At 44.1% G+C, this 25,932-nt stretch overlaps 1 protein-coding gene across 1 annotated transcript in view; it reads left to right on the top strand.

The window, feature by feature from the left end:
• The first annotated feature begins 1,275 nt into the window (after window positions 1-1,275).
• tbata (thymus, brain and testes associated) overlaps window positions 1,276-25,932 on the top strand; it is a 42,062-nt gene continuing 17,405 nt past the window's right edge. Inside the window, exons 1-5 of the mRNA XM_070865402.1 lie at window positions 1,276-1,322; window positions 4,322-4,569; window positions 15,982-16,161; window positions 17,560-17,648; window positions 19,162-19,164. Coding sequence (XP_070721503.1) covers window positions 1,276-1,322; window positions 4,322-4,569; window positions 15,982-16,161; window positions 17,560-17,648; window positions 19,162-19,164 — 567 coding nt within the window. The remainder of the gene's footprint in view (window positions 1,323-4,321; window positions 4,570-15,981; window positions 16,162-17,559; window positions 17,649-19,161; window positions 19,165-25,932) is intronic.

A 25,932-nucleotide genomic window follows, 5' to 3' on the forward strand; every position in this document is an offset into this window, starting at 1 on the left:
AGGAAAGGTTGAGTAGGTTGGGCCTCTACTCATTGGAATTCAGAAGAATGAGAGGTGATCTTATAGAAATGGATAAGATTATGAGGAGGCTTGACAAGGTGGATGCAGAGAGGATGTTTCCACTGATGGGGGAGACTAGAACTAGAGGGCATGATCTTATTTAAAACTGAGATGAGGAGTAATTTCTTCTCTGAGGATTGTAAATCTGTGCAATTCTCTGCCTCAGAGAGCTGTGGAAGCTGGGTCATTGAATATGTTTAAGTCAGAGATAGACCGTTTCTTAACCGATAAGGGAATAAGTGGTTATAGAGAGCGGGCAGGGAAGTGGACCTAAATCCATGATCGGATCAGCCATGATCGTATTAAACGGGGGAGCTGGCTTGAGCAAACTGTGACTCTGCCCTTCGCCAAGATGTCCGCTTCCCATTGAAGGAACTTCACCTCCATGAAAGTATTTGGCAACCCTTCATTTGTTTACAAACATGCAACAAGTTAACAACTGTATTGAAAGTCAACATTACATTGATTTTATGCGATGTAATCTTGACTAAAATGGTGTCGGCTCTTGTAGCCATTCTTCCTCCCGGAACAAGTTTGCCACACACTTTAACACTGAGGACAGTTTCCCATTGGAAATGATGTGGACATTTCCATTGTTAGACTGGAATTCATTACTCTTAGGAATATGACAATGGTAAGATTCCACTATGAAAGTACTTCATTCCAAAATTGCACCATTTATCACTTTTGCTATTACTTGATACTTGGATGTTTGGCAGCAGGAGTTTACAAATGGGAAAATCCTGAGCATTAATAAGTGCTTCAGGACACTTTCACCTCTGATATGTGCCTGTGGCAACAATCCAGAGAAGTTTTATCTGGATTCCAAACCGCAGGGAGGGGATTAGTGTATCAATGTTGGTGTGATTGTAACACAGGATTTGCCAAAACAAAGTTCTATCGTTACAACGATGCCTTCAATCTCCCATGTCCCCATATTTCATATTTAGTGCCCAATACTTTCCTGCACCACAGCTAGAAGTAATGACTGGATTGCTATATATTCAATGCCATTGGTTTGTGGGATCATAAAGCATCACTTCATTTTACACAGCTGCGTACATGCACAAAGCCTATTGTTGCACTGAAGATTAATTGCCAAAAGAGGGTATTCCTAAATTCTATCACCCATCTTGTGTATTGTTTTTCTGTATTAATGTACTCTCTTTTACTTATTATCCTTATTCTTCTTTGTGTGTCTGCAGAATTCACATAATGACAGCAGCAGCAAATGAAATTCTGGCGTTGAAATGCGAACAGGAGTAAGTATGTTGCCATATAATTAAAACTCTATTATGTTGCTTTTTTGCAGTATTCACAATGGGTTTTAACTCGGTAAAGTAACTTTTCAACACTGCTCATCAAAATGTGATAAATTTAATTAAAATGCTTATTTGAAAGTAGAGCAAATGTCACCTCATTGTACTCCACAGTTGCATAACTCCAATTCACATCTACAAAATAGCTTTTTCATGGCCCCATAATGATACATCATTAATTTCACACAAATGGCTTCAGTTGCTGATTGAATTTTCAAGGATGAAATAAAAGGACTGTGTCTCATAGAAAGAAAAAATTCTCTCGCACATCCCCCATTTCCTTTGTCCCACCGTTGGCGGCTGTGCCTTCAGCAGTCGGGTCCTAAGCTCTGAAATTCCCATCATAAATCACTCCATCTCTCCACTTCACTCTCCTCCCTTAAGACCCTCTTTAAACCCACCTCTTTGATCAAGCCTTTAGTCACCTATCCTAATATCTCCTTCTTTGACTCGGTGTCAATTTTTGTCTGTTTAGGTTCCTCTGAAGCGCCTTAGGACATTTTTCCTACATTAAAGGTGTTATATTGTTCCTTCTAACACGCAATCTAAATTCAATACGGATCACTTTGCAGTATTCCAGGTAGATTTTGATTTTTTTTAAAACAAAGGAAGAAAAGGGATGAAGTTCCTTCCCAAATCACTTTTTTTTTTATAGTGTCAGTGGTAGCACTCTTGCCTCTGGTTGTGGTTCAAGTCCCACTCCAGGACTTGATCACATAATCTAGGCTGACACTTCATTGAGGTACTGAAGGAGTGCAGTGTTGTCAGAGGTGCTAAATGAAGGTCCCATCTGCCTGCTCAGGTAGACATAAAAGATTCCATGGCACTACATAATGAGGAGCAGAGGACTTTTCCTGATGTCCTGGCCAACATTTATCTCTCAACCAACATCACCACAAAAAAACTGGATATTTAACTGGATATTTAGCTCATTCCTGTTCATAGATTTTCGCTATGCTGCATTTGCCTATGTAACAGTAGCCACACTCCAAAAGTAATTCATTGGCAATAAAGTGCTTTGTGACATCCCAAGGATATGAAAAGGTGCTATTTAAATGCAAGTTCTTTTTGCACTCATACCACCTTTTCCATTAAAATTATCAACAGTAAGAATTCCCCACTCAAAAGCGTGGCCATACGTTAAATGAACGCAACCAAAGAGGTGCACAATCAAACTCAATAATGCTCAGTTAAATTGGACTGCAGATGCTTTTATTAGAGCAATGCAACAAATTAATTCGCACAACTGTTACCCGTTTGCAAACATATGAATCACAACATTTTCCTAAGATTTTATTTTTCCAGAATTTACTTTGATTTACATACTGATGAAGTCACATGTTTTACTTACACATTATTTACTGGATGCATCAACAAAAACTTGTATTTATATAGCAGCTTTGACATGGTAAAACATCCCAAAGATTCAATGAGAAACTTGGTGGAGCTGTATAAGAACATAAGAAATAGGAGTAGGCCATTTGGCCCCTGGCACCTGCTCCGCCATTCAATAATATCATGGCTTATCTGATCTTACCCTCAGCTCCACTTCCCTGCTCGCTCCCCATAACCCTTCACTCCGTTATCGTTCAAAAATGTATCTATCTCCACCTTAAATATATTCAATGATCCAGCCTCCATAGCTCTCTAGGGTAGAGAATTCGAAAGATTCACAACCCTCTGAGAGAAGAAATTCCTCCTCATTTCTGTTTTAAATGGGCGACCCCTTATTCTGAGACTATGCCCCCTGGTTCTGGATCCCCCCACGAGGGGGAACATCCTCTCTGCGTCTACCTGTCAAGCCCCCTCAGAATCTTGTACGTTTCAATAAGATCATCTCTCATTCTTCTAATGAGTATAGGCCCAACCTGCTCAACTTTTCTTCATAAGACAACCCCTTCGTCTCAGGAATCAACCTCGTGAACCTTCTCTGAACTGCCTCCAATGCAAGTATATCCCTCCTTAAATAAGACCAAAACTGTACACATTTATATGCAAAACTGTACGCACATAAATAGGATAGACTTCCATGCATTGGAATCGGGATGTTTTGTGGGAAATTATGCTAGCTTGCCTTGGGGTGCAATTGGGTTGCAGTTCATGATGCATCTGAGACAGGTGGACACTCTACCTTGTCTCAGTCTGTTCCTCCCTCTACAGGAAATTATTGGGCTGTTTAAGGTGGGGAAATCTCATTTTATAGACTTCCACAATATAGATCCAGACTGCTTGGTATTTTTCAAGTCTTAACCAGATGCTGTGAATGACATCTATTCTATGAGTTCTTCAACCTGGCATTAATCAATCATCCTCGGTAATAACACAATATTTTGGGGGGTAATAGATTAACAAAATGTTAGTAGTGAGAGAAGAACTGCTAGTGTGATTTAGATTTTACAGAATAGTAACCATGAATATAGCAACAATGACTTACATTTATATGGCACCTTTTTAATGTAGCAAAACGCTCCTGTGGAGCTCCTTGGGATGTTATCAAACAAAATTGTGATACTAAGCCATATAAGGCGACCTTAGGACAGGTGAACAAAAGCTTGGTCAAAGTAGGTTTTAAAGAGTGTCTTAAAGATGGAGAGAGAGGTAGAGTGGAGTAGAGGTTTAGGGAGGGAATTCCAGAACGAAGGGCTGAAGACACGGCCGCCAATGGTGGAGCGATGGAAATTGGGGATGTGCAAGAGGCCAGAGTTGGAGGAGCGCAGAGGTCTTGGAGGGCTGGAGGAGGTTACAGAGATAGGGAGGGGCGAGGACATGGAGGGATTTGAAAACAAGGATGAGGATATTCAAATATCAGGTGCTTTTATTGAAGCGGGAGGCCATTTGACTTTTGCCTTTTTACAACACAAACTGAAATGTGTCGAGAGATATGTTTCTCCTTTTAGACAGTTCTAAAATGATTTGTCATTGACTTTATTTCCTTCTGAAAGCACCGAGAAGACATCGGTAAAGGAAACAATGGAGAAATTAGGGCAACCAGTGCTTGATCCATTCAAGAACAAGCAAGAGCTGAAGTCGATGGGGAAATCTGGCACCTTGCCTCTTAATTCACTACTTCGCTTCAGTGTTGGTGCTGAGAGGCCGCAGTCAAAGAGCAGTACACGGTTTGGAAGGCTGAGCTACCACTCCTTTTTCTCAAGGCACAACCCTCATCCTCATCGAGTAACGCACATCAATGGTAAGAACCTACTCGTAAATATTTAGCTAGCTTTCCTTCACAAGGTTGATTACGATGATGAAGGCCATTTGGCCCACCCTAATGTCTCTGTCCAGAAAGAATGTGCAGGCATCCATCACGGCATAAACTGTTTCTTCAATGATTTTTGTCTTCTCTACGCTACATGGAACTTCATCCCTTGTCGATCACTGCTTGCTTGAAAAAAAACGGCCTGTCATCAGCCTAAATTTGCCTTTCAATTTGAACCTGTGCCCCCTTGTCCTACTGTTGATCAATTCTGAAGTAATATGCTAGGCTTTTCTATATTGTTTAATATCTATTTTACACAATAAAAACTTCACACATACACAGGCTTTGTCAGTGACATATCAGATAACTATCACACATCAGACGATGCACACAAAGCAAATTTCTGCCATTTGTACATTTTTGGGTCTTATGCTAGATATTTGACTCTGATCCAGTGTAACTGACCATTCCTAGAAGTAGACCTTATGTCCCATATGAACTGGAGTGTGTCAAACCTACCCAATATCTAGGTATTTTCATGTCTTTTCACTGAAGTAGAGGAAGGATTCGCAGGCTGATTAACAGTCTGACTGGCCACGTTAACTCTCCTTCCATGGTCGTAACCATCTTTCATACTAGCCGATAGGGCCTTATACGGTGGGAGGGTTTTATGAGCTCTCACAACCCATATGATGAGGGAGGGCCGCCCACACCCACCAGACGCGAGCATCCCGCTGGATGACAAGCCAGAATTCAAAGTCAACTCTGACTCCACTCGGTGGGACTGTCTGGAGTGGGGTTCGAACTCTGCACCACCTTGGCCCAGAGATAAGAGTGCTACCACTGCGCCAAAGGCTTGCTCCCCAATGAGATTGAAAGACTTGCATTTATATAGCACCTTTCACGACCACCAGATGTCTCAAAGTGCTTTACAGCCAATGAAGTACTTTTTGAAGTGCAGTCACTTGTAATGTAGGAAACACGGCTGTCAATTTGCGCACAGCAAGCTCCCACAAACAGCAATGTGGTGATGACCAGATAATCTGTTTTAGTGACGTTGATTGAGGGACCAAACATTGGCCCCAGGATACCGGGGAAATTTCCCTTGTTCTTCAAAATAGTGCCATGGGATCGTTTACGTCCACCTGAGAGGGCAGACGGGGCCTCAGTTTAACATATCATTCGAAAGACAGTACCTCCGACGATGCAGCACTCCCTCAGCACTGCACTGGAGTGTCAGCCTAGATTTTTGTGCTAAGTACCTGGAGTGGGACTTAAACCCACAATCTTCTGACTCAGAGGCGAGGGTGCTACCCACTGAGCCACGGCTGACACTATTGATAAACAGTGAGCTACAACCTTTGTTAACCTTAATGATGCATCAAACCAACAAAGGCTCTTCCCATCCACCAAGCTGCCTTTCTGCATGCATTGAACTATGTAACCAAATGATCACACTTATTTTGTGGCAGAACACTACCACCACCATCATAGGCGGTCCCTCGAACAAGGATGCCTTGCTTTCACATGAGTTCACAGATGTTTCATGGAGGACCCGATGTTCCAGTCCTGAACTCCAATTGAGGGGGTGGAAGATGCCTGTGCGTGGATTTTTTTAATGTATGGTGACCGTTGCACACCAGCCACCACACGGGCTTTATCTAGTGGCAAGGGTTAATCAGGATGACTGGAGACCTGCTCTGCTGCACAGACCTAGTGCGCACCCCCATCACAGTGTGGGCTGCCCCTGGCCTCTTGCCTCTTCTGGGCTCCGTACTCTCATTCGCCGCACCTCCGCCACGATCTCTCGCCGCTCCTTCGCCACAAGCATTCGCCGCACCACCGCCATTATCCCTCACCGCTCTTCCGCCACAAAAACACTCGCCGCACCTCCGCACCAAACATTCGCCGAACTCTTTGCCGAATGTTTGCATTTATGTAGCACCTTTATCGCAGCAAAACATCCCAAAGCACTTCATAAGAGCGTTATCAAACAGAATCTGACACCGAGAAACATGAGACATTAGGGCAGACGAGCAACACTACCATTGAGTCATTGATAACACAAGACCCATGGCTGGCTGAAGACTGTAAATTCACTTCATTTATGGAGTATGAAGCTACAGCTTCCATCATTGGGATGAACCAGAATACATATGGATAAAGTTACGAAATAAGAATGAAAAGTGTACAATTCTTTGTGTGCAACACAGGCCAACACACAGTGGCGGTGAGGTAGATGTGTCTGCAATTCATAAAGAGAAGTAAGAACAACCAGAAAATAATATTGGGTGATTTTAGTTATCCCACGATAGATTGTTATGATAATACATATAGTCCAAGTGGCGAAACATATTCAGGAATCCTTCCTAGATTAGTATGTTTCTAGTCCAGCAAGGAAAGAGCATTTTTTTTGTTATTATTGACCTGTATTGTTATGTACTGATGTATTGTATCCAAGACACCAGGGGGCGCCACCTTCAGGCCCCTGGTATATAAGAACTGGTACCATGTGCTACGTGCACTTTGAGCTGGAATAAAGTTGAGCCAGGTTTGCACCTGAGTGAGTTTACAGTAACAAGTCTTTCTAGTCTTATATACATTACATTTGGCGACGAGGTAATTTAAGAACCTTCGCATGCATAATGGGCACCATTGGAATTCTGGATGGTGAGGATTGGGCGGATTTTATTTGTGGCTAACAAAATGGAGGAAGCTGGTGACGCAGTTAGGCACAGGGTGGTGTTCCTCACCATTTGTGGTCCAAAAATCTATGGCCTCAAAGAATCTTCTACTGCCTGCACGTCCAACGGACAAGGAATACAAAGAATTATGCGCTCTGGTGCATGAACATCTCAAGCCAAAGGAGGGGATCATCATCTCACGCTATCGATTCTACACACATGTTTGTGCTGAGAGCCAAGATGTATCGGGATTCGTCGCTGATCTAAGACATCTGGCTGAGCTGTGTAAGTTTGGAAACGCGTTGGAAGACATGATGCGAGATTTCTTTGCAATAGGCATAAACCATGATGTGATCCTTCGGAAATTATTGGCTGTAGAAACGCTGGATTTAAGCAAGGCTATTGCGACCACCAGGCATGCACGGCGACTGGTAATAATTTAAGGCAGATATCATCGAAGAGTCGGAGGTCCATGGCAAATATTGTAAACAAGATTGTGTCGTTGTTTGGCAGAACTGCTTATGGCAGGGCCTACTTGACTACTTACGTGAAACCTGTAGCTGCTCAAAGTCCGCCAACTGGTACGAATCCGATTTCACCCTGTTGGCGTTGTGGGGGAAATCATCAGTGTCGGTTTAAACAGGACATCTGTAAAGGCTGTTCGAAAATGGGGCATCTTCAGCAATGTGCCCGCAACTGAGCAAGCGTGCTGCTGCTCATCACATTGGTGATGATGACCAGTCCGATGCTGGCCCAGATATGCAACCCGAGATATCCGAGGAGGAAGTGTATGCACTGTATTCGTTCCTGTATTGGTTATTGTGAAACTGAATGGCGTGCCAGTATCGATGGAATTGGACACTGATGCGAGTCAGTCGATAATGAGCCAGAGGACATTCGACAAACTGTGGGATACTAAGGCTGTGAAGCCTAAGCTGAGTCCAGTCAATGCCAAGTTGCGTACTTACACCAAGGAACTCATACTGGTGATTGGCAGTGCAGTAGTCAAGGTGTCGTATGATGGTGTGGCTCATGATCTACCTTTTATGGATCGTTCCAGGCAATGGTCCAATGCTATTCAGGAATTGGCTTGAAAAAAATCAAATGGATTTGGAACGATATCAAAGCGTTGTCATCGGTGGATGACACTTTGTGTGCTCAAGTGCTGAGCAAGTTTCCCTCTCTCTGTTTGAACCGAGCATTGGCAATTTTACGGGAGCCAAGGTGCAGATTCACCTGGAATCGGATGCAAGACCCATCCATCACAAAGCTCGGTCCATTCCGTACATGAAGAGGGAGAAAGTCAAAATTGAGCTTGACAGACTCCAATGTGAAGGGGTCCTATCACCTGTTGTGTATGTTAGACTGAGTACTGTTTAACTCCAAGAGGTATGACCTTGGCTCTGCTTTATTAAGGCCCAAAGTGACTCTCATACAAAATGGCTGGCCTTTTATACTTGGGCTGCACACACGTGCGTGCAGCCCAAGGGCCTCCAACAGTGACACCAACTAGTGGCTAATGATCCCAAAAGTACATACATGACATCACCAGTCAAATTTAAGTACATCAACTCTCATAAAGGACTGTTTGTCAACAACAGGTGTCCTTGTGGAATTCGCTCAGCTGCAACCATATTTCAGAGGAACATGGAGAGTCTACTGAAGTCCATCCCTAGAACCATCGTGTTTCAAGATGACATTCTGGTCACCGGTCGTGACGCTGCCGAACACTTGAGCAACCTTGAAGAGGTTCTACATCATCTGGACAAAGTAAGACTCGGGCGAAATGTTCAAAGTGCGTCTTCATGGCACCGGAAGTCGAATTTCTGGGGAGGAAGATTGCTGCTGGTGGCATCAGGCCTACGGACTCAAACCAAGGCCATTAAAAATGCTCCCACACGTCAGAATGTGATGGAGCTGCGTTCATTCCTTGGGCTACTCAACTACTTTGGTAATTTCTTACCCAGTTTGAGCACTTTTAGAGCCAGTGCAATGCTACTCAGAAAAGGCGACTACTAGGTCTGGGGTGCATGCCGAGATAGAGCTTTTGCGAAAGCCAAGAATCTGCTCTGTTCAAACAAGCTGCTTGTTCACTATGATCCGTGTAAGAGTCTGGTATTGGCCTGTGATGCTTCATCATGTGGGATTGGCTGCATGCTCCAACAAGCTAATGAGTCTGGTAAACTACAACCTATTGTGTATGCTTTGAAAAGTTTGTCAAAGGCGGAGAGAGTCTACAGCATGGTAGTAAAAGAAGCTTTAGCTTGTGTATGTGGGGTCAAAAAAATGCATCAGCACCAGTTTGGTCTTCGTTTTGAACTTGAAATGGATCACAAGCCACTCATTTCACTGTGTTCGGAAAACAAAGGCATAAATACTAATGCATTGTCCCACATCCAGAGGTGGGCACTGACATTATCTGCCTATGATTGTTATTCGTCATAGACCTGGCACCGAGAAACGTGCCGATGCACTGAGTCATCTGCGTTGCCCACACCTGAAGTGGAGATGCCTCAACCTGCAGACCTCCTGCTAGTAATGGATGCTTTCGAGAGTGAAGGAACTCCTGTCACTGCTCAACAATTGAGGATCTGGACCAGCCATGATCCTATTTTATCGACTGTGAAACGGTGTGTCCTCAGTGGTGATTGGACTGCAATATCTATGGAACTGTGTGATGAGACCAAATCTTACAACCGTCGCATAGATGAACTATCCATTCAGTCAGATTGTCTACTGTTGTGCAATCGTGTTGTTATGCCTAAGAAAGGCAGAGAAAAATTTGTACGTGAACTGCATAGCACTCACCCTGGCATTGTCATGATGAAAGCCATTGCTGGGGCTCATGTTTGCTGGCCTGGAATTGGCTCTGATTTGGAATCATGTGTGCATCAGTGCAATACTTGCATGCAGCTAAGTAAAGTACCAGCGGAATCGCCACTGAGTCTTTGGTCGTGGCCATCTAAACCATGATCCAGGATCCACATCGACTTTGTGGGTCCCTTCCTGGGGAAGATGTTTTTTGTTGTGGTAGATGCATATTCCAAGTGGATAGAGTGTAGCATTATGTTATCCAGTACGTTCACAGCTACTATTGAGAGCCTTCGTGTCATGCTTGCTACTCATGGTTTGCCTGTCATTGTTGTGAGCGACAACGGATCTTGCTTCAAAAGTCTGCAGTTTCAAGAGTTCATGAAACTCAATGGTATTAAACATGTGAGGTCAGCCCCATTCAAACCTGCTTTTTATGGTCAAGCAGAGTGGGCTGTTCAAACGATCATGCAGAGCATGAAATGTGTAACTCCAGGTTCACTGCGGACTTGTTTGTCACGCATATTGCTTAGTTACAGGACAAGACCTCACACACTTACCAGGGTCTCCCCTGCTGAACTACTGATGGAGGGAAGCCTCAAGACCAAGCTTTCTCTTATCCACCCTGAATTGAATGACCATGTTGAAAACACACATCAAAATCAGCAATGGTATCATGATCGGACTGCTGTGTCTTGTGACATATCTCAACGACCCAGTCTATGTGCTGAGTTATGATCAAGGTCCCAAATGGATCTCCGGCACTGTTACGGCCAAGGAGGGTAACAGTGTTTATTGTCGTGCTCAAGAATAGGCAAACATGCAGGAAACATGTTGATCAGATAAAACTGTGGCACACTGCATCTTCCTCAACCGGTTCCAGTTCATCAATCAGTGACTGGTTGGTTGGATCAAACAATGTTCATTTATCAGAGGACTCTGGTGTCATTACTGAAGCTGGACTTTTACCTGGTCGTCACGACTCCCATCAGATCGGTTACTCAGTCTCCAGTCATAACTGACTCAGAACGCTCGCATAGAAATACAGTTGAACTGAGACGATCAACTCGTGAGCGGAAAGCCCCAGACCGTCTTAACTTGTAAAGAGACTGATACAAAGATCTTAAAGGGGGATGTTGTTATGTATTGACATGTATTGATATGTACTGATGTATTGTATCCAAGACACCAGGGGGCGCCACTGTCAGAAGGTCATGGGTCCTTGGTATATAAAAACTGGTACCATGTGCTACGTGCACTTTGAGCTGGAATAAAGTTGAGCCAGGTTTGTACCTGAGTGAGTTTACAGTAACAAGTCTTTCTAGTCATATATACATTTGTTCCTTAAATTGTGCCATTACCATCTCAATTTGGCCCATCATCTCTGTTGCCTCTCTCTTGCCTTCCACCCCATCACAGACCTTCCCTTTTGTTCTTTACTCCCTTCCCCATTTCAGTGCCCCTTGCAGTTCCTTAAGAATCTGTTACATCTCGAACTTTTGCCAGTTCTGACAACCTGAAACGTTAACTCTGTTTCTCTCCACAAATGCTGCCTGGCCCGCTGAGATTTCCAGCATTTTCTGTTTTAATTTCAGATCCCAGGATCCGCAGTATTTTGCTTTTGTGTTTGTGTGAAGGAAAGAGCATTACTTGATTTAGTTTTGGGAAATGAATTGGGGCAAATAAATGATGTGACAGCAGGAGAACAATTGGGGATTAGCAGTCACAGGTTCCAGGTAAGAACAGAAAAGGATTCTGAAGAGTCAAAGATAAGGGTTCAGCAAGATAAAAAGGGATTATCCAAAACTGACTGGGCAAAGTTAGTAAACTGATCAACAGTGGAAAATCGTCAACGAATAGCGGATAAAATAAATGGCCCTGAAATTCCTCGGAGGCTTCCTTTGGACAAACGCCTCCAACCCGAAATTTCTCTACGACTGTACCTGGTGGTCCCGGAGACGCCTTCGATTCCGGTCGGAGTTGTTCTTCTTTCCCCGCGCTTCGTAGCGCGTCCACGTTTTCTAGAGGTGGATGGAGAAGCTGGAGTCACATGGGCCTGGACCACCAATCATTGTGCAGTATTCTCATTGATAGTAATGGTAACTCTGATTTTACGAGTTCCCATTACTATCAATGAGAATAACACCCAAACACGACATAATAAATTAAAAAAACACCACATATATTTAAAATTGATTGAAATTAAATGTAATTAAATGTTTTAGAAAAAACATATTTTGGGGATTTTTTTAAATGTGTTTTAATAGGGTTTAAAATAAACTTACCTTAATGGCCAAGGTTTTTGCTATAAAAATGTGTATTTAAATTTTAGTTTTATATGTTTTAAAACTTTTAATGTCTCCACCAAATCTTAATTCTTTTTCTTTTTCAGCCTTGAATGATCCTGCCTTCTTTTTAACTATCCTTTTGCTTTTTATATGCTTAGAAAAGTCCTTATTATTTATTTTTATATCATCAGGCATAAAAGTTTGAAGGACATTCGTTGGGCAAGAGATGGGCAAATAGTCCAATCTCTCCCGCGCGGATGTCCTTCTCCACGGGATGCGAAGGGTCTGTCAAGAGATATCTTGACAGATCGGAAAAGTCGGTTTTTGGCGCACGCACATTCCGCCCCGAAAACTGTTTTTTGCAAGGACTCAACGGGTCTGTGCGTATTCCGTACAGACCCAGCGAGGCCGGAAGTTAAAGGCCAATATATTTCATTAAAAATGAAAAGACGGTGCAATATAGAGTTGTATGTGAGAGATTAAAATTAAACAATCTTAAAATTGAGGCATATAATAAAGTTAGGGCTAACAATATTACAGATAAGCAGAATATAGAAAACGTAGTGGGGAGGTGAGAAGAGAGATTTGAGTACTAAAAGGAAATATAAAATAGACTAGCAGATAATATAAAAATAAATATTAAGGATTTTTCTAAGCAGATAAAAAATAGAATAATAGTTAAAAAGAGGGCAGGATCATTCAAGGCTGAAAGAGGAAATGTAATTCTGAAGAATAAAGATTTGGTGGGGATATTAAAAGTTTGCATTGCTATTTTACAAATTTTGGAAATTACAATGTAGGTTTAATAGAGGAGAATATGGACCAAGTGATAGAACTAACTATAGAAAACGTTAAAAGGTTATGACAAGATTAGCAAAGTGAATATTTGATAAGTCACTGGGACCTGTTGACTGCACCCTAGGCTGTTGAAAGAAGTCAAAGAGGAAATGAAAAAGGCTTTGACCACAATTTTTCAATTCTCAAATTTGCAATTGAGCCACGGGACTAGAGGGTGGCTGATAAGAACATAAGAAATAGGAGCAGGAGTAGGCAATATGGCCCCTCGAGCCTGCTCCACCATTTAATACGATCATGGCTGATCTGATCATGGACTCAGCTCCACTTCCCCGCCCGCTCCCCTTATCGTTTAAGAAACTGTCTATTTCTGCCTTCAATTTATTCAATGTCCCAGCTTCCACAGCTCTCTGAGGCAGTGAATTCCACAGATATACAACCCTCAGAAAAAAAATTTCTCCTCATCTCAGTTTTAAATGGGCAGCCCCTTATTCTAAGATCATGCCCTCTAGTTCTAATCTCCCCCATCAGTGGAAACATCCTCTCTGCATCCACCTTGTCAAGCCCCCTCATAATCGTATACGTTTCAATAAAATCACCTCTCATTCTTCTGAATTCCAATGAGTAGAGGCCCAATGTACTCAACCTTTCCTCATAAGTCAACCCCCTCAACCCCAGAATCAACCTAATGAACCTTCTCTGAACTGCCTCCAAAGCAAGTATATCCTTTCGTAAATTTGGAAACCAAAACTGCACGCAGTATTTCAGGTGTGGCCTCACTAATACCTCATATAACTGTAACAAGAAGTCCCTGCTTTTATACTCCATCCCTTTGCAATAAAGGCCAAGATTCCATTGCTGTACCTGTATACTATCCTTTTGTGTTTCGTGCACAAGTACCCCCAGGTCCCGCTGTACTGCGGCACTTTGCAATCTTTCTCCATTTAAATAATAACTTGCTTTGATTTTTTTTCTGCCGAAGTCCATGACCTCACACTTTCCAACATTATATTCCATCTGCCAAATTTTTGCCCACTCACTTAGCCTTTCTATATCCTTTTGCAGATTTTTTGTGTCCTCCTCACACATTGCTTTCCATCCCATCTTTGTATCATCAGCAATCTTGGCTACGTTACACTCAGTCCCTTCTTCCAAGTCGTTAATATAGATTGTAAATAGTTGGGATCCCAGCCCTGATCCCTGCGGCACCCCATTAGTTACTGGTTGCCAATCAGAGAATGAACCATTTATCCCAACTCTCTGTTCTGTTAGTTAGCCAATCCTCTATCCATGCTAATATATTACCCTCAACCCTGTGAACTTTTATCTTGAGCAGTAACCTTTTATGTGGCACCTTGTCAAATGCCTTCTGGAAGTCCAAATACACCACATCCACTGGTTCCCCTTTATCCACCCTGTTCATTACATCCTCAAAGAACTCCAGCAAATTTATCAAACATGATTGCCCCTTCATAAATCCATGCTGACTCTGCCTAACTGAATTTTGCTTTTCCAAATGTCAGACCCTGTTCAACAAAGAGAAGGACAAATGTTAGACCAGTTAGTCAAACAGAAGTTGTGGTGGAAAACTCTTAGAATCTATAATTTGAGATAAAATTAATGAGCATCAAGGCAGCTAGTATGAATTTTTTTAAAATTTGTTCTTGGGATGTGGGTAAAACTGACATGGCAATATTTATTACCCATTGCTAAGTGTCTTGAGGGCATCAGGAGTTAACCACATAGTGTGGGACTGGAGCTGTGTGTAGGCCAGACCAGGGAGACTGGCAGGTGCCCTTCCCTGAAGAACATTAGTAAACCAGTTGAATTTTAATGATGATCCAATAGCTTTCATGGTCATTTATTTGGTACGAGCTCACAAATTACCCGATATTTTGAATTCAATTTCCCAACTTGCCATGGTATTGAAAGCAAGTTGTACTTGACAGATTTAGCAGAGTTTTTTTTTGTAAAGAAGTGACCAATTGGACAGATAAGATATAGTGCATATGGATTTTCAGACTGCCTTTGATAAAGTATCTCAGTTAGAAAAATTCATGAGTATGGCATAAGAGGAAATGTAACAGCATGGATAATAATTGGTAAATGGATGGAAAATAAAGATCGAGGGTAAATGGATGTTGCTTGGACTGGGGAAGGGTTGGAAGTGGAGTACTCCAGAGGTCATTACTCAGTCCACTTTTCTTTGCATAAGTAGCTGCTTTGGACTTGAGCATAAAGAACATAATCCTGAAAGTTGCTAAGTGCTCAAAAGTAGAACATAGGAACATAAGAAATTGGACCAGGAATAGGCCATCTGGCCCCTCGAGCCTCCTCCCCTATTTAATAAGATCATGGCTGATCTGATCCTGGGCTCAGCTCCACTTCCCTGCCTGTTCCCTATAACCCTAGACTTCCTTATCGTTCAAAAATCTGTCAGTCTCCACCTTAAATATATTCAATGACCCAGCCTCCACAACTCTCTGGGGCAGAGAATTCCACAGATCTACGACCCTTTGAGAGAAGAAATTTCTCCTCATCTCAGTTCTAAATGGGCGACTCCTTATGCTGAAACTGTGCCCTCTCTGCTTCTACCTTGTCGAGCCCCCTCATTATCTTATATGTTTCAATAAAATCACCCCTCATTCTTCTAAACTCTAATGAGCATAGGCTCAACCTTTCTTCATAAGTCAACCCCTTCATTTCACAAATAATGAGAAGGTTTCACAAATAATGAGAGATGTTATCCAAATCTCTAAAAGACTCAAGACTAAACAAAAAATAAAATCCATGATGTTCTATTTCCATCTCTTCTCTTTTCAAAGGACTCAATGGGATGCCTGTTTGCACCGTGAACGATGACTGGAACATCAACAGTCCACTTTCTCCTCACCCATTGATAAAGAGCCAGCTTCCAACTATGATCCTAGGAAGGCTTGGATTGCCTATCAGTATTTTTCAGAGTAATGCCTTCAGTGACGGAAATATCCTGAAGCCTGTCATAGGTTTGTATTGGCATTATCATATGAATGCATGCTGGGATTTTCCCCTAACAACAACAAAACAACTTGTATTTATATAGCACCTTTAATGTAGTGAAACGTCCCAAGGCGCTTCACAGGAGTATTATGAGACACAAAATTTGACACTGAGCCACATAAGGAGAAATTAGGGCAGGTGACCAAAAGCTTGGTTAAAGAGGCAGATTTTAAAGAGCGTCTTAAAGGAGGAAAGGGAGATAGAAGGACGGCGAGGTTTAGGCAGGGAATTTCAGAGCTTGGGGCCTAGGCAACAGAAGGCACGGTCACCAATGGTTGAGCGATTTATAATCAGGGATGCTCAAGAGGGCAGAATTATCCTTAGTCACTAATATACTCTCACGCACACTAAATATAATTTTTAATCAGTTCTACCGAGTGCCCAACAGAAAGACTGTTAAGTTGTCCTTGCTTCTCTGTGCCTGTATATTGCCAATCTTGATGCCAGAACATTATCAAACAAAAGTGTCATAAACACATTCCTTGCAGTAGGTCAAGGTTATCTCCCCAATATCTGGCATTAGGTCTTAAATGAGGAAAGGATTTTTTTTTTTGAGTATCTAATGATGTAAAAACATCCCTACAGCTCATCATCTTGTGTATTATTTTCTTGAATGAGCCTTGATTATTGGAAATGCCTGGAAATTCAGACATGTTGGATGCCACTCCCATTAAATAGACTTTGCGGCAGACTTTTCACTTCATTGTTGGCAATTTTTCTCAGTGTTACAACTGGTTTTATGACCGGCGAGCGTTTGCACGTAAGATATTGAACGTTGTCGCCCGCCGGGACCAAACCGCCCACGTGCAACGCCGAGAACAACCACCAGGGCATAAGTTTGGCCTCAATTGCCGATGTCCAGATAGTCAAGAGACCCGCCCTGTAAAAGCTGCTTTGACAGGGCGGTAAGGGTAGACCCTGCAAAAAAAGGTAAGTTAAAGGTTCGTTAATAATTTTAACAAGGCAATTAGGGTTAAAACTGTCTTGGGAATGGTTTGTACGTGTTTAGTTTTTTATGAAAATTTTTTTGAAAATTCTTTCTCCCCTCCCAGGCCCAACTGTAGCCTCGGATTAAATTTTTCTACTTACCGTCCATTCCTGTAACAACCGCCCATTTGTCTAACTTTGCACTTACCTGCCAAGAATACCGCCATCAATGAGTGTGCAATGCCCATTTTCTCGCCAGGCGATCAGTTCTACTTACTTTTACCTTCAAAATGGAAATTCTCGCCAGCTTTTTTTTACCGAATGTTAGCGGTCCTTCTCAGCGGGCAATTGGGCGTTGAGGGCCTTTAGGGAAAATCTGGCCCTCTGTTATTATTGGTGTCATTTGTCAATCTAAGGTGGAAGCCTTTTTATTTCAGTACCATTTTCTGAAGCTTGGCGAGACGAATTACGAGAGTTCACCTCTAAGGCCTGCCTCCTTGGACCTGAACAGCTTGAGGAAAAGAAGGTCAGTATACCTTTAGTCGGGGAGATCCCCAGGGCTTTGTAAAACTGTTGCCTTTTCAATTTTTGTGCATTCTCAAAAAAAAAAGTATTGGAAGAAGAAGCCTACGTGGGGCCAAGGTGGTGATTCCAATGAAGCAGCATTTGATGCAGCTCATTATCATCTTCACAAATAATAAGTAGCTCACATGGGTCATGCCAGACGGTGAACCGTCCTCCTTATCTCTTAATTCCCCTTTGACTATCCGCAAGAAAATATAGCCATTTGGCAAGACAATGAAGAGCCAATGGTTTTGGGGGGCTTCCAAGGTTTGGAAATTCGGTTGCGCCTCTGTTGCAGCGTTAATCTGGCGGAACGGTAAATTTTGCGGTGGCAAATGGACTGCGTCTGCCGCCGCAAAATTCACCAGCTGGGCCCGGAGTTTGGAGCAGCGCGCTAAGGCAGGCATTGCACACCTCTTTTAGGGCGCTAGGCCGGCTGAGCAAGTGAAAATCCCGAGCTAAACAGCCGGCCTTGGAATGCCCTAAGAGGCCTTGGAGGGTGGGAGGGGGAGGGGGGGTGAGGGGGGGGGTGGAGGGGTGAGAAAACACTGGGGGGAAAAAACCATCACAAAAAATCCCATTACATTAGTGATTCCACCACAACATAAATCGTTAAAGCAAAAAACAACCACACAGACCTGAGGTCGACATTACTTGCCTCACTGTGGCCACTACAGTTAGGAACGACGGCTTCCACAGGCGTTCCCAGCATGGTGCGCTACGGGGCGGACGCGAACCAAATATCGAGCCAGTGTCGCAACAAGGGGCCTTGAAACTGGCACGTAATGTCCCGGCGGAGCGCCGGAAGCTGGCCGCACGGCCGGAAGTGCTTACCACCGCCATTACCGCCCCCCTGGGGTGCTAACGGGGGCAGTAGAAGACCAAAATTCCAGCCCTTAAATCTTTCACTTTTCCAACAGTGTTAAGTTTGGCCCTGTGAAAAGTCAATACTTAGCAGTTATCTGAATGCAAGTGCATGAATTCTTTTGAAGGATTTGTAAGTTTGCTCTACTCAATAGATGAATAAAGCCTTTGCGCAGTGCCTTGGTTATTTCTATCCCTTTGCGTTATGAGTAAAATGAACAGAATCCAGTTCCACAAATTGGCCAATTGGATAAAAGTAGTTATATTAATTGATGCTCAAATGCAAAGGAGGCAAAGCAATTTTCCAGGATTAGTCCAAACTAGCTACAAATGTGCAGAGATCATCGTGTCAACGTGAAAAAAGGAGAATATAATTTACAGTCATGCACATACATATGTTAAAAGAAATGTGTTCCGTAGCTGCTATATTGATAGGCACACATAGATTGCCATAAAACATAAGACCAAGATTTCATCCTTCTAAAACATTTGAAGATTGCCATCTCATGTGTCCACAATTACATTTTTTCCTGAATTTTTGTCGCCCTCTTGTGTGTAACTCATTGCAGTAGGTGTTATTGAGCCTGGTATGCTGAGTGGGATGTAGAGAGGAAGTTTGCTGACTAAACGGTTTTCTGGAGTTTCAGCAGTTTAAATCACTCACCGTTGCAATCAACAGCTGATTGTAAGGGTTACTGTTCCTGCCCTGGATGGCACAATGTTCAGACATTAAAGCGTAAGTTTTGGGTAGGGAACAATAAAGTGGGAGATGGTTAACATGTCACCATAATGTGTTTTGGGGGACATTAAGCCATGCTCATTTAACCTCTCAATGGTGCACAAACAGCAACAGGCTATCAAATCATGTTAAACGACAAATGTTTGTTCAATTCGGAAGTAATATTCCAGACTTTACTATATCGTTTAATATCTATTTTACACAATAAAAACTTCACACACACACGGGCTTTGGTAGTAACACATCTGTTGTGTATGGAGAAAGAGTCAGACTGAACACTGTGAGCTCAAAGTAAAGTGTGACCGTAGTCTTTTATTGCAGGCCTCCAGAGTGCCTCTCCAACCTGTGAGGTTTCCTTAAATACCTATGCTCCCAAGGGATTATGGGATCCTTAGGGACTCCAGGGGATGAGCCCTCTGGTGTCTGTACAGAGTAAATACAAGTCCACATATATAAAAACACTCCCCCCCCCCCCCCCCCCCCCTCCCACCACCCCCCAAAAGTCACTAGTGTAACTATTTACAATGTGAGTTGATCTGGGGCCCTTCTTGCCCTGGTTGATCGTCTCGGTGTGAAAGCTGGCGTTGTTGAATCATTTGTTGGGCCCTCGCTTGGCTACCTTGCTGGGCTGCTTGGTGTGTTGGGCCCTGCTGGGCTGCTGTGGATGATGGGTCCTGCTTCGTGGTCAACCGTGTTGCCGGTTGCCACTGGTGTGTATGTTGGGGGATCAAAAAAGGTAGGGTCCAAAGTGGGTTGCTCAGGATAGTCCGTGAATCTGAATTTGATTTGGTCCAAGAGTTTCTGGTGAATGAGTGCATTTGAAAGTTTGACCCGAAAAACCCTGCTCCCCTCTTTGGCCATGACAGTGCCAGGAAGCCACTTGGGACCTTGTCTATAATTTAATACAAATACAGATCATTGGTTTTAATCTCGCGTGACACATTTGCGCTATCATGGTATGCACTTTGTTGAAGCCACCTGCTGTCTACCTGTTCATGTAGATCAGGGTGAACTAACGAGAGCCTTGTCTTAAGTGCTGTTTTCATGAGCAGTTCAGCAGGTGGGATCCCAGTGAGTGAGTGGGGTCTCGTGTGGTAGTTAAGCAGGACTCGGGACAGGCGCGTCTGCAGTGAGCCTTCAGTTACCCTCTTCAAGCCTTGCTTGATGGTTTGCACTGCTCTCTCTGCCTGACCATTGGCTGCAGGTTTAAACAGGGCCGATGTGACGGGTCATGAATTCTTTGAACTCAGCACTGGTAAAACATGGCCCGTTGTCCCGCTCACCAGGACATCGGGTAGGCCATGTGTGGCAAACATGGCCCGCAGGCTTTCAGTAGTGCCAGCGGACATGCTAGCCGACATTATCTGACATTCAATCCACTTGGAGTATGCATCTGCAACCACAAGGAACATTTTATCCAAGAACGGCCTGCGTAGTCGACGTGTATCCTAGACCACGGTTTAGAGGGCCAAGACCATAAATTTAGCGGCACCTTCCTGGGTACATTGCTTAACTGTGAGCATGTATTGCATCTGTGAATGCAGGACTCTAAGTGGGCCACCACACGTGGGATCTGGCTATCACTTTCATCATTACGATACCTGGGTGGGTCCTGTGGAGGTCATTGATGGTGTCTCTGCCCTTCTTGGGGACCACTACTCGATTGCCCCCCAGAAGGCAGTCTGCCTGTATAGACATTTCATCTTTGCGACGCTAGAACGGCTTTATCTCTTCCTGCATTTCCACTGGGACACTGGACCAGCTCCCGTGAAGCTCACAGCTTTTGACTAGAGATAATAAGGGGCCCTGGCTTGTCCAGGTTTTGATCTGCCTGGCAGTGATGGGTGATTGTTCACTCTCAAATGCTTCCATAACTATGGCTAGATCTGCGGGCTGCGCCATTTCCACCCCTGTGGTGGGCAATGGCAGCCTACTGAGAGCATCGGCACAGTTTTCTGTGCCTGGCCTGTGGCGGATGGCGTACTTGTATGCAGACAACGTGAGCACCCATCTCTGGATGCGGGCCGATGTATTGGTATTTATCCCTTTACTCTCAGAAAACAGGGCTTATGGTCAGTTTCCAATTCGAATTTTAGCCCAAACATGTATTGATGCATTTTCTTTACCCCATTGAAACACGCTAACGCTTCTTTTTCAATCATGCTGTAGGCTCTCTCATAGAAACATAGAAAATAGGTGCAGGAGTAGGCCATCCAGCTCTTCAAGCCTGCACCACCATTCAATAAGATCATGGCTGATCATTCCTTCAGTACCTCATGCCTGCTTTCTCTCCATACCCCTTGATCCCTTTAGCCGCAAGGGCCATATCTAACTCCCTCTTGAATATATCCAATGAACTGGCATCAACAACTCTATGCAGTAGGGAATTCCATAGGTTAACAACTCTCTGAGTGAAGAAGCTCCTCCTCATCTCAGTCCTAAATGGCTTACCCCTTATCCTAAGACTATGTCCTCTGGTTCTGGACTTCCCCAACATCGGGAACATTCTTCCTGCATCTAATCTGTTCAGTTCCGTCAGAATTTTATATGTTTCTATGAGATCCCCTCTTATCCTTCTAAACTCCAGTGAATACAGGCCCAGTCGATCCAGTCTCTCCTCATATGTCAGTCCTGCCATCCCAGGAACCAGTCTGGTGAATCTCCGCTGCACTCCCTCAATAGCAAGAACATCTCTCCTCAGATTAGGAGACCAAAACTGAACACAATATTCCAGGTGAGGCCTCACCAAGGCCCTGTACAACTGCAGTAAGACTTCCCTGCTCCTATACTCAAATCCCCTTGCTATGAAGGCCAACATACCATTTGCCTTCTTCACCGCCTGCTGTACCTGCAAGCCAACCTTCAATGACTGATGAATCATGACACCCAGGTCTCGCTGCACCTCCCCTTTTCCTAATCTGCCGCCATTCAGATAATATTCTGCCTTCGTGTTTTTGCCCCCAAAGTGGATAACCTCACATTTATCCATGTTATACTGCATCTGCCATGTATTTGCCCACTCGCCTAACCTGTCCAAATCACCTTGCAGCCTCTTAGCGTCCTCCTCACAGCTCACACCGCCACCCAGTTTAGTGTCATCTGCAAACTTGGAGATATTACACTCAATTCCATCATCCAAATCATTAATATATATTGTAAAGAGCTGGGGTCTCAGCACTGAGCCCTGCGGCACTCCACTAGTCACTGCCTCCCATTCTGAAAAGGACCCGTTAATCCCGACTCTCTGCTTCCTGTCTACCAATCAGTTCTCTATCCATTTGAGTACATTACCCCCAATACCATGTGCTTTGATTTTGCACACCAATCTCTTGTGTGGAACCTTGTCAAAAGCCTTTTGAAAGTCCAAATACACCACATCTACTGGTTCTCCCCTGTCTACTCTACTAGTTACATCCTCAAAAAATTCCAGAAGATTTGTCAAGCACGATTTCCCCTTCATAAATCCATGCTGACTTGGACCTATCCTTTCACTGCTTTCCAGCCTTAGACAAAATCCTGGATGCATAAGCAACCGGTTGCAGTTTCCCAAAATCATTAGCTTTTGCAATACACACCCAACACCATATGACGACGCATCACATGATAGTGCCAAACGCTTACATGGATCATACAACACAAGCAATTTGTTTGAGCATTACAATTTTCTCGCTTTTACAAAGGCATTTTCTTGGCTTTTGCGCCAAACCCATTTGCCCCCTTTTTGTAGTAAGACAAGTAGTGGTTCTAGCAGTGTGCTGAGACCCAGTAAGAAGTTAGCCAAAGTAGTTCAAGAGTCCCTGAAACGACCGCAGCTCCGTCACATTCTGTGGCCTCAGTGCATTCTCGATTGCCTCCGTCTTTGGTGGGCCTGATGCCGTCTGCCGCAATCCTCCTTCCAAAGAACCCCACTTCAGGCGCCAGGAAAATGCACTTCGAGCGTTTTAACCTGAGCCCCACATGGCTGAGTCGACTAAGAACCTCCTCCAGGTTCTGCAGGTGCTCGAATATGTTCCGACCTGTGACCAAGATGTCGTTCTGGAAGACCACGGTGTGCGGGACCGACTTCAGTAAACTTTCCATGTTTCTCTGGAATATCGCCGCCGCTGATCGGATTCCAAACGGGCATTTGTTATAAACAAAAAGACCTTTGTGCATGTTGATGCAGGTGAAGGCCTTCGCTGATTCCTCCAGTTCCTGCGTCATGTAGGCTGAAGTCAGATCCAGCTTCGTGAATGTCTTTCCTCCCGCCAACGTAGCAAAGAAGACATCGGCCTTTGGTAGTGGGTATTGGTTCTGCAGGGAGAAACGATTGATAGTTACTTTGTAATCGCAACAGATTATAACCGTGCCATCTCCCTTGAGGTCTGGGACAATAGGACTGGCCCACTTGCTGAACTCGGTCGATGAAATGATGCCCTCTCTTTGCAGCACGTCTAGCTCGATCTCTATCTTTTCTCTCATAATGTAAGGTACTGCTCTCGCCATGTGATGGATGGGTTGCGCCCCCGGAATTAGGTGGATCTGCACTTTTGCTCCTTGGAATTTCCCGATGCCTGGTTCGAACAGCGAAGGAAATTTGTTTCGGACCTGGGCACACGAAGTGTCGTCAGCGGGCGATAGCGCTGGGACGTCGTCCCAGTTCCAGGGTATCTTTCCCAGCCAGCTCCTGCCGAGCAGCGTGGGACCATCGCCTGGTACCACCCAGAGTGGTAGCTTGTGCACCGCTCCATCGTAGGAGACCTTTATGGTAGCACTGCCGATTACAGGAATCAGTTCTTTAGTGTAAGTTCTTAGTTTCGTGCGAACTGGAGTTAAGACTGGCCTTGAGGCCTTGTTACACCACAACCTTTCGAAAGTCTTTTTGCCCATGATGGACTAGCTCACCCCCGTGTCCAGCTCCATTGGCACCGGTAGTCCATTTAGTTCAACATTCAGCATTATTGGGGGACAATTCGTGGTGAATTTTGCACCCCATGTACCTCTGCCTCCTCTATCTGAGGTTCTGGTTCATCGTGATCCTCCGTGGATCTGTCCTCCTCTGCAACATGGTGGTTTGCAGGTTTAGCCGGCTTTTCAGCTCGCCTGCACACTCGTTGGAGGTGTCCCATTGTTCCACAGCCCTTGCAAACATACTCTTTGAATCGGTATGAATGGAAATGACAATCACCCCCGCAACACCAACAAGGTGTTAATGGCTTTGCATTCATCACTCTTGATAATGGACTCTGAGACATCTGCGGACGTGCAGCTGCATGTATGTGTGACCTGCCCTGTATGTTACGATTTGAAAACAACATCACTTTGTTCACAGTACTTGTAGCAGCACTTGTGTGCTGAGAGATTTGCTTCGTGTTATTACTGGTGGCAATGAACGCCTGGGCTATCGCTATGGCCTTATTCAAGGTTGGGGTCTCTACAGTCAAAAGTTTGCGAAGTATGATTTCGTAGCCAATGCCAAGTACGAAAAAGTCTCTGAGCATGTGCTCCAAATATCCTTCAAATTCGCAATGTCCTGCAAGACGTCTTAGCTCGGCGACATAACTCACCACTTCCTGGCTTTCAGACCTTTTGTAGGTATAGAACCGGTACCTCGCCATCAGAACACTTTCCTTCGGGTTCAAATGCTTTCGGACCAGTGTGCACAAATCGTCATGATTTCTCCGTGGGTTTCGCTGGAGTGAGCAGATTCTTCATGAGGCCATACTTTGGTGCCCCACAGATGGTGAGGAGGGTCGCCCTTCATTTGGCAGCGCTCTCTTCCCCATCTAGCTCGTTGGCCATGAAGTATTGGTCGCATCGCTCCACAAAAGTTTCCCAATCATCTCCCTCCGAAAATTTCTCCAGGATGCCCACTGTTCTCTGCACCTTTGGGTTCGCTATCTGTATCTCGTCGCCAGTTGTGTGTATGGAGAAAGAGTCCGACTGAATACTGTGAGCTCAAAGTAAAGTGTGACCTTAGTCTTTTATTGCAGGTCCCCAGAGTGCCCCTCCAACCGGTGAAGCCTCCTTAAATACCTGTGCTCCCAAGGAATTATGGGATCCTCATCCAGGGGTTGAGCCCTCTGGTGGCTGTGCAGAGTAAATTCAAGTCCACATATATAACAACATCTATCACACGTCAAACAACACACACAATGCAAATTTCTATCACTCTTACATTTTTGGGTTTTATGCTAGATATTTGACTTTGATTCAATGTCACTGACCATTCCTCGAAGTAGACCTTATGTCCCATATGAACTGGAGTGTGTCATATCTGCCCAATATCTAGGTATTTTTGTGTCTTCTCAAAGTCGGACTGGCCACATTAACACTCCTTCCAAGGCCGTAAACATCTTTTATTCCAGCCAATAGGGTCTTAACAGTGGGAGGGTTTTATGGGCTCCCACAACTCATACAATGAGGGAGGACCACCCACACGCAGAATTCAAAAGCACCTCTGACTTCACTTGGTGCGATTGTCTGGAGTGCGGTTTGAAACCTGCACCTTCTTGCCCAGAGGCGGGAATGCTACCACTGCGCCAAAGGCTCACGCCCCGATCAGATAGAAAGAAAGACTTGCAGTTATATAGCACCTTTCACAACCACCAGATGTCCCAAAGTGCTTCACAGCCAATGAAGTACTTTTTGAAATGTAGTCACT

Source organism: Pristiophorus japonicus, chromosome 22 (genome assembly GCF_044704955.1).
Source record: "Pristiophorus japonicus isolate sPriJap1 chromosome 22, sPriJap1.hap1, whole genome shotgun sequence".
NCBI lineage: Eukaryota > Metazoa > Chordata > Chondrichthyes > Pristiophoridae > Pristiophorus > Pristiophorus japonicus.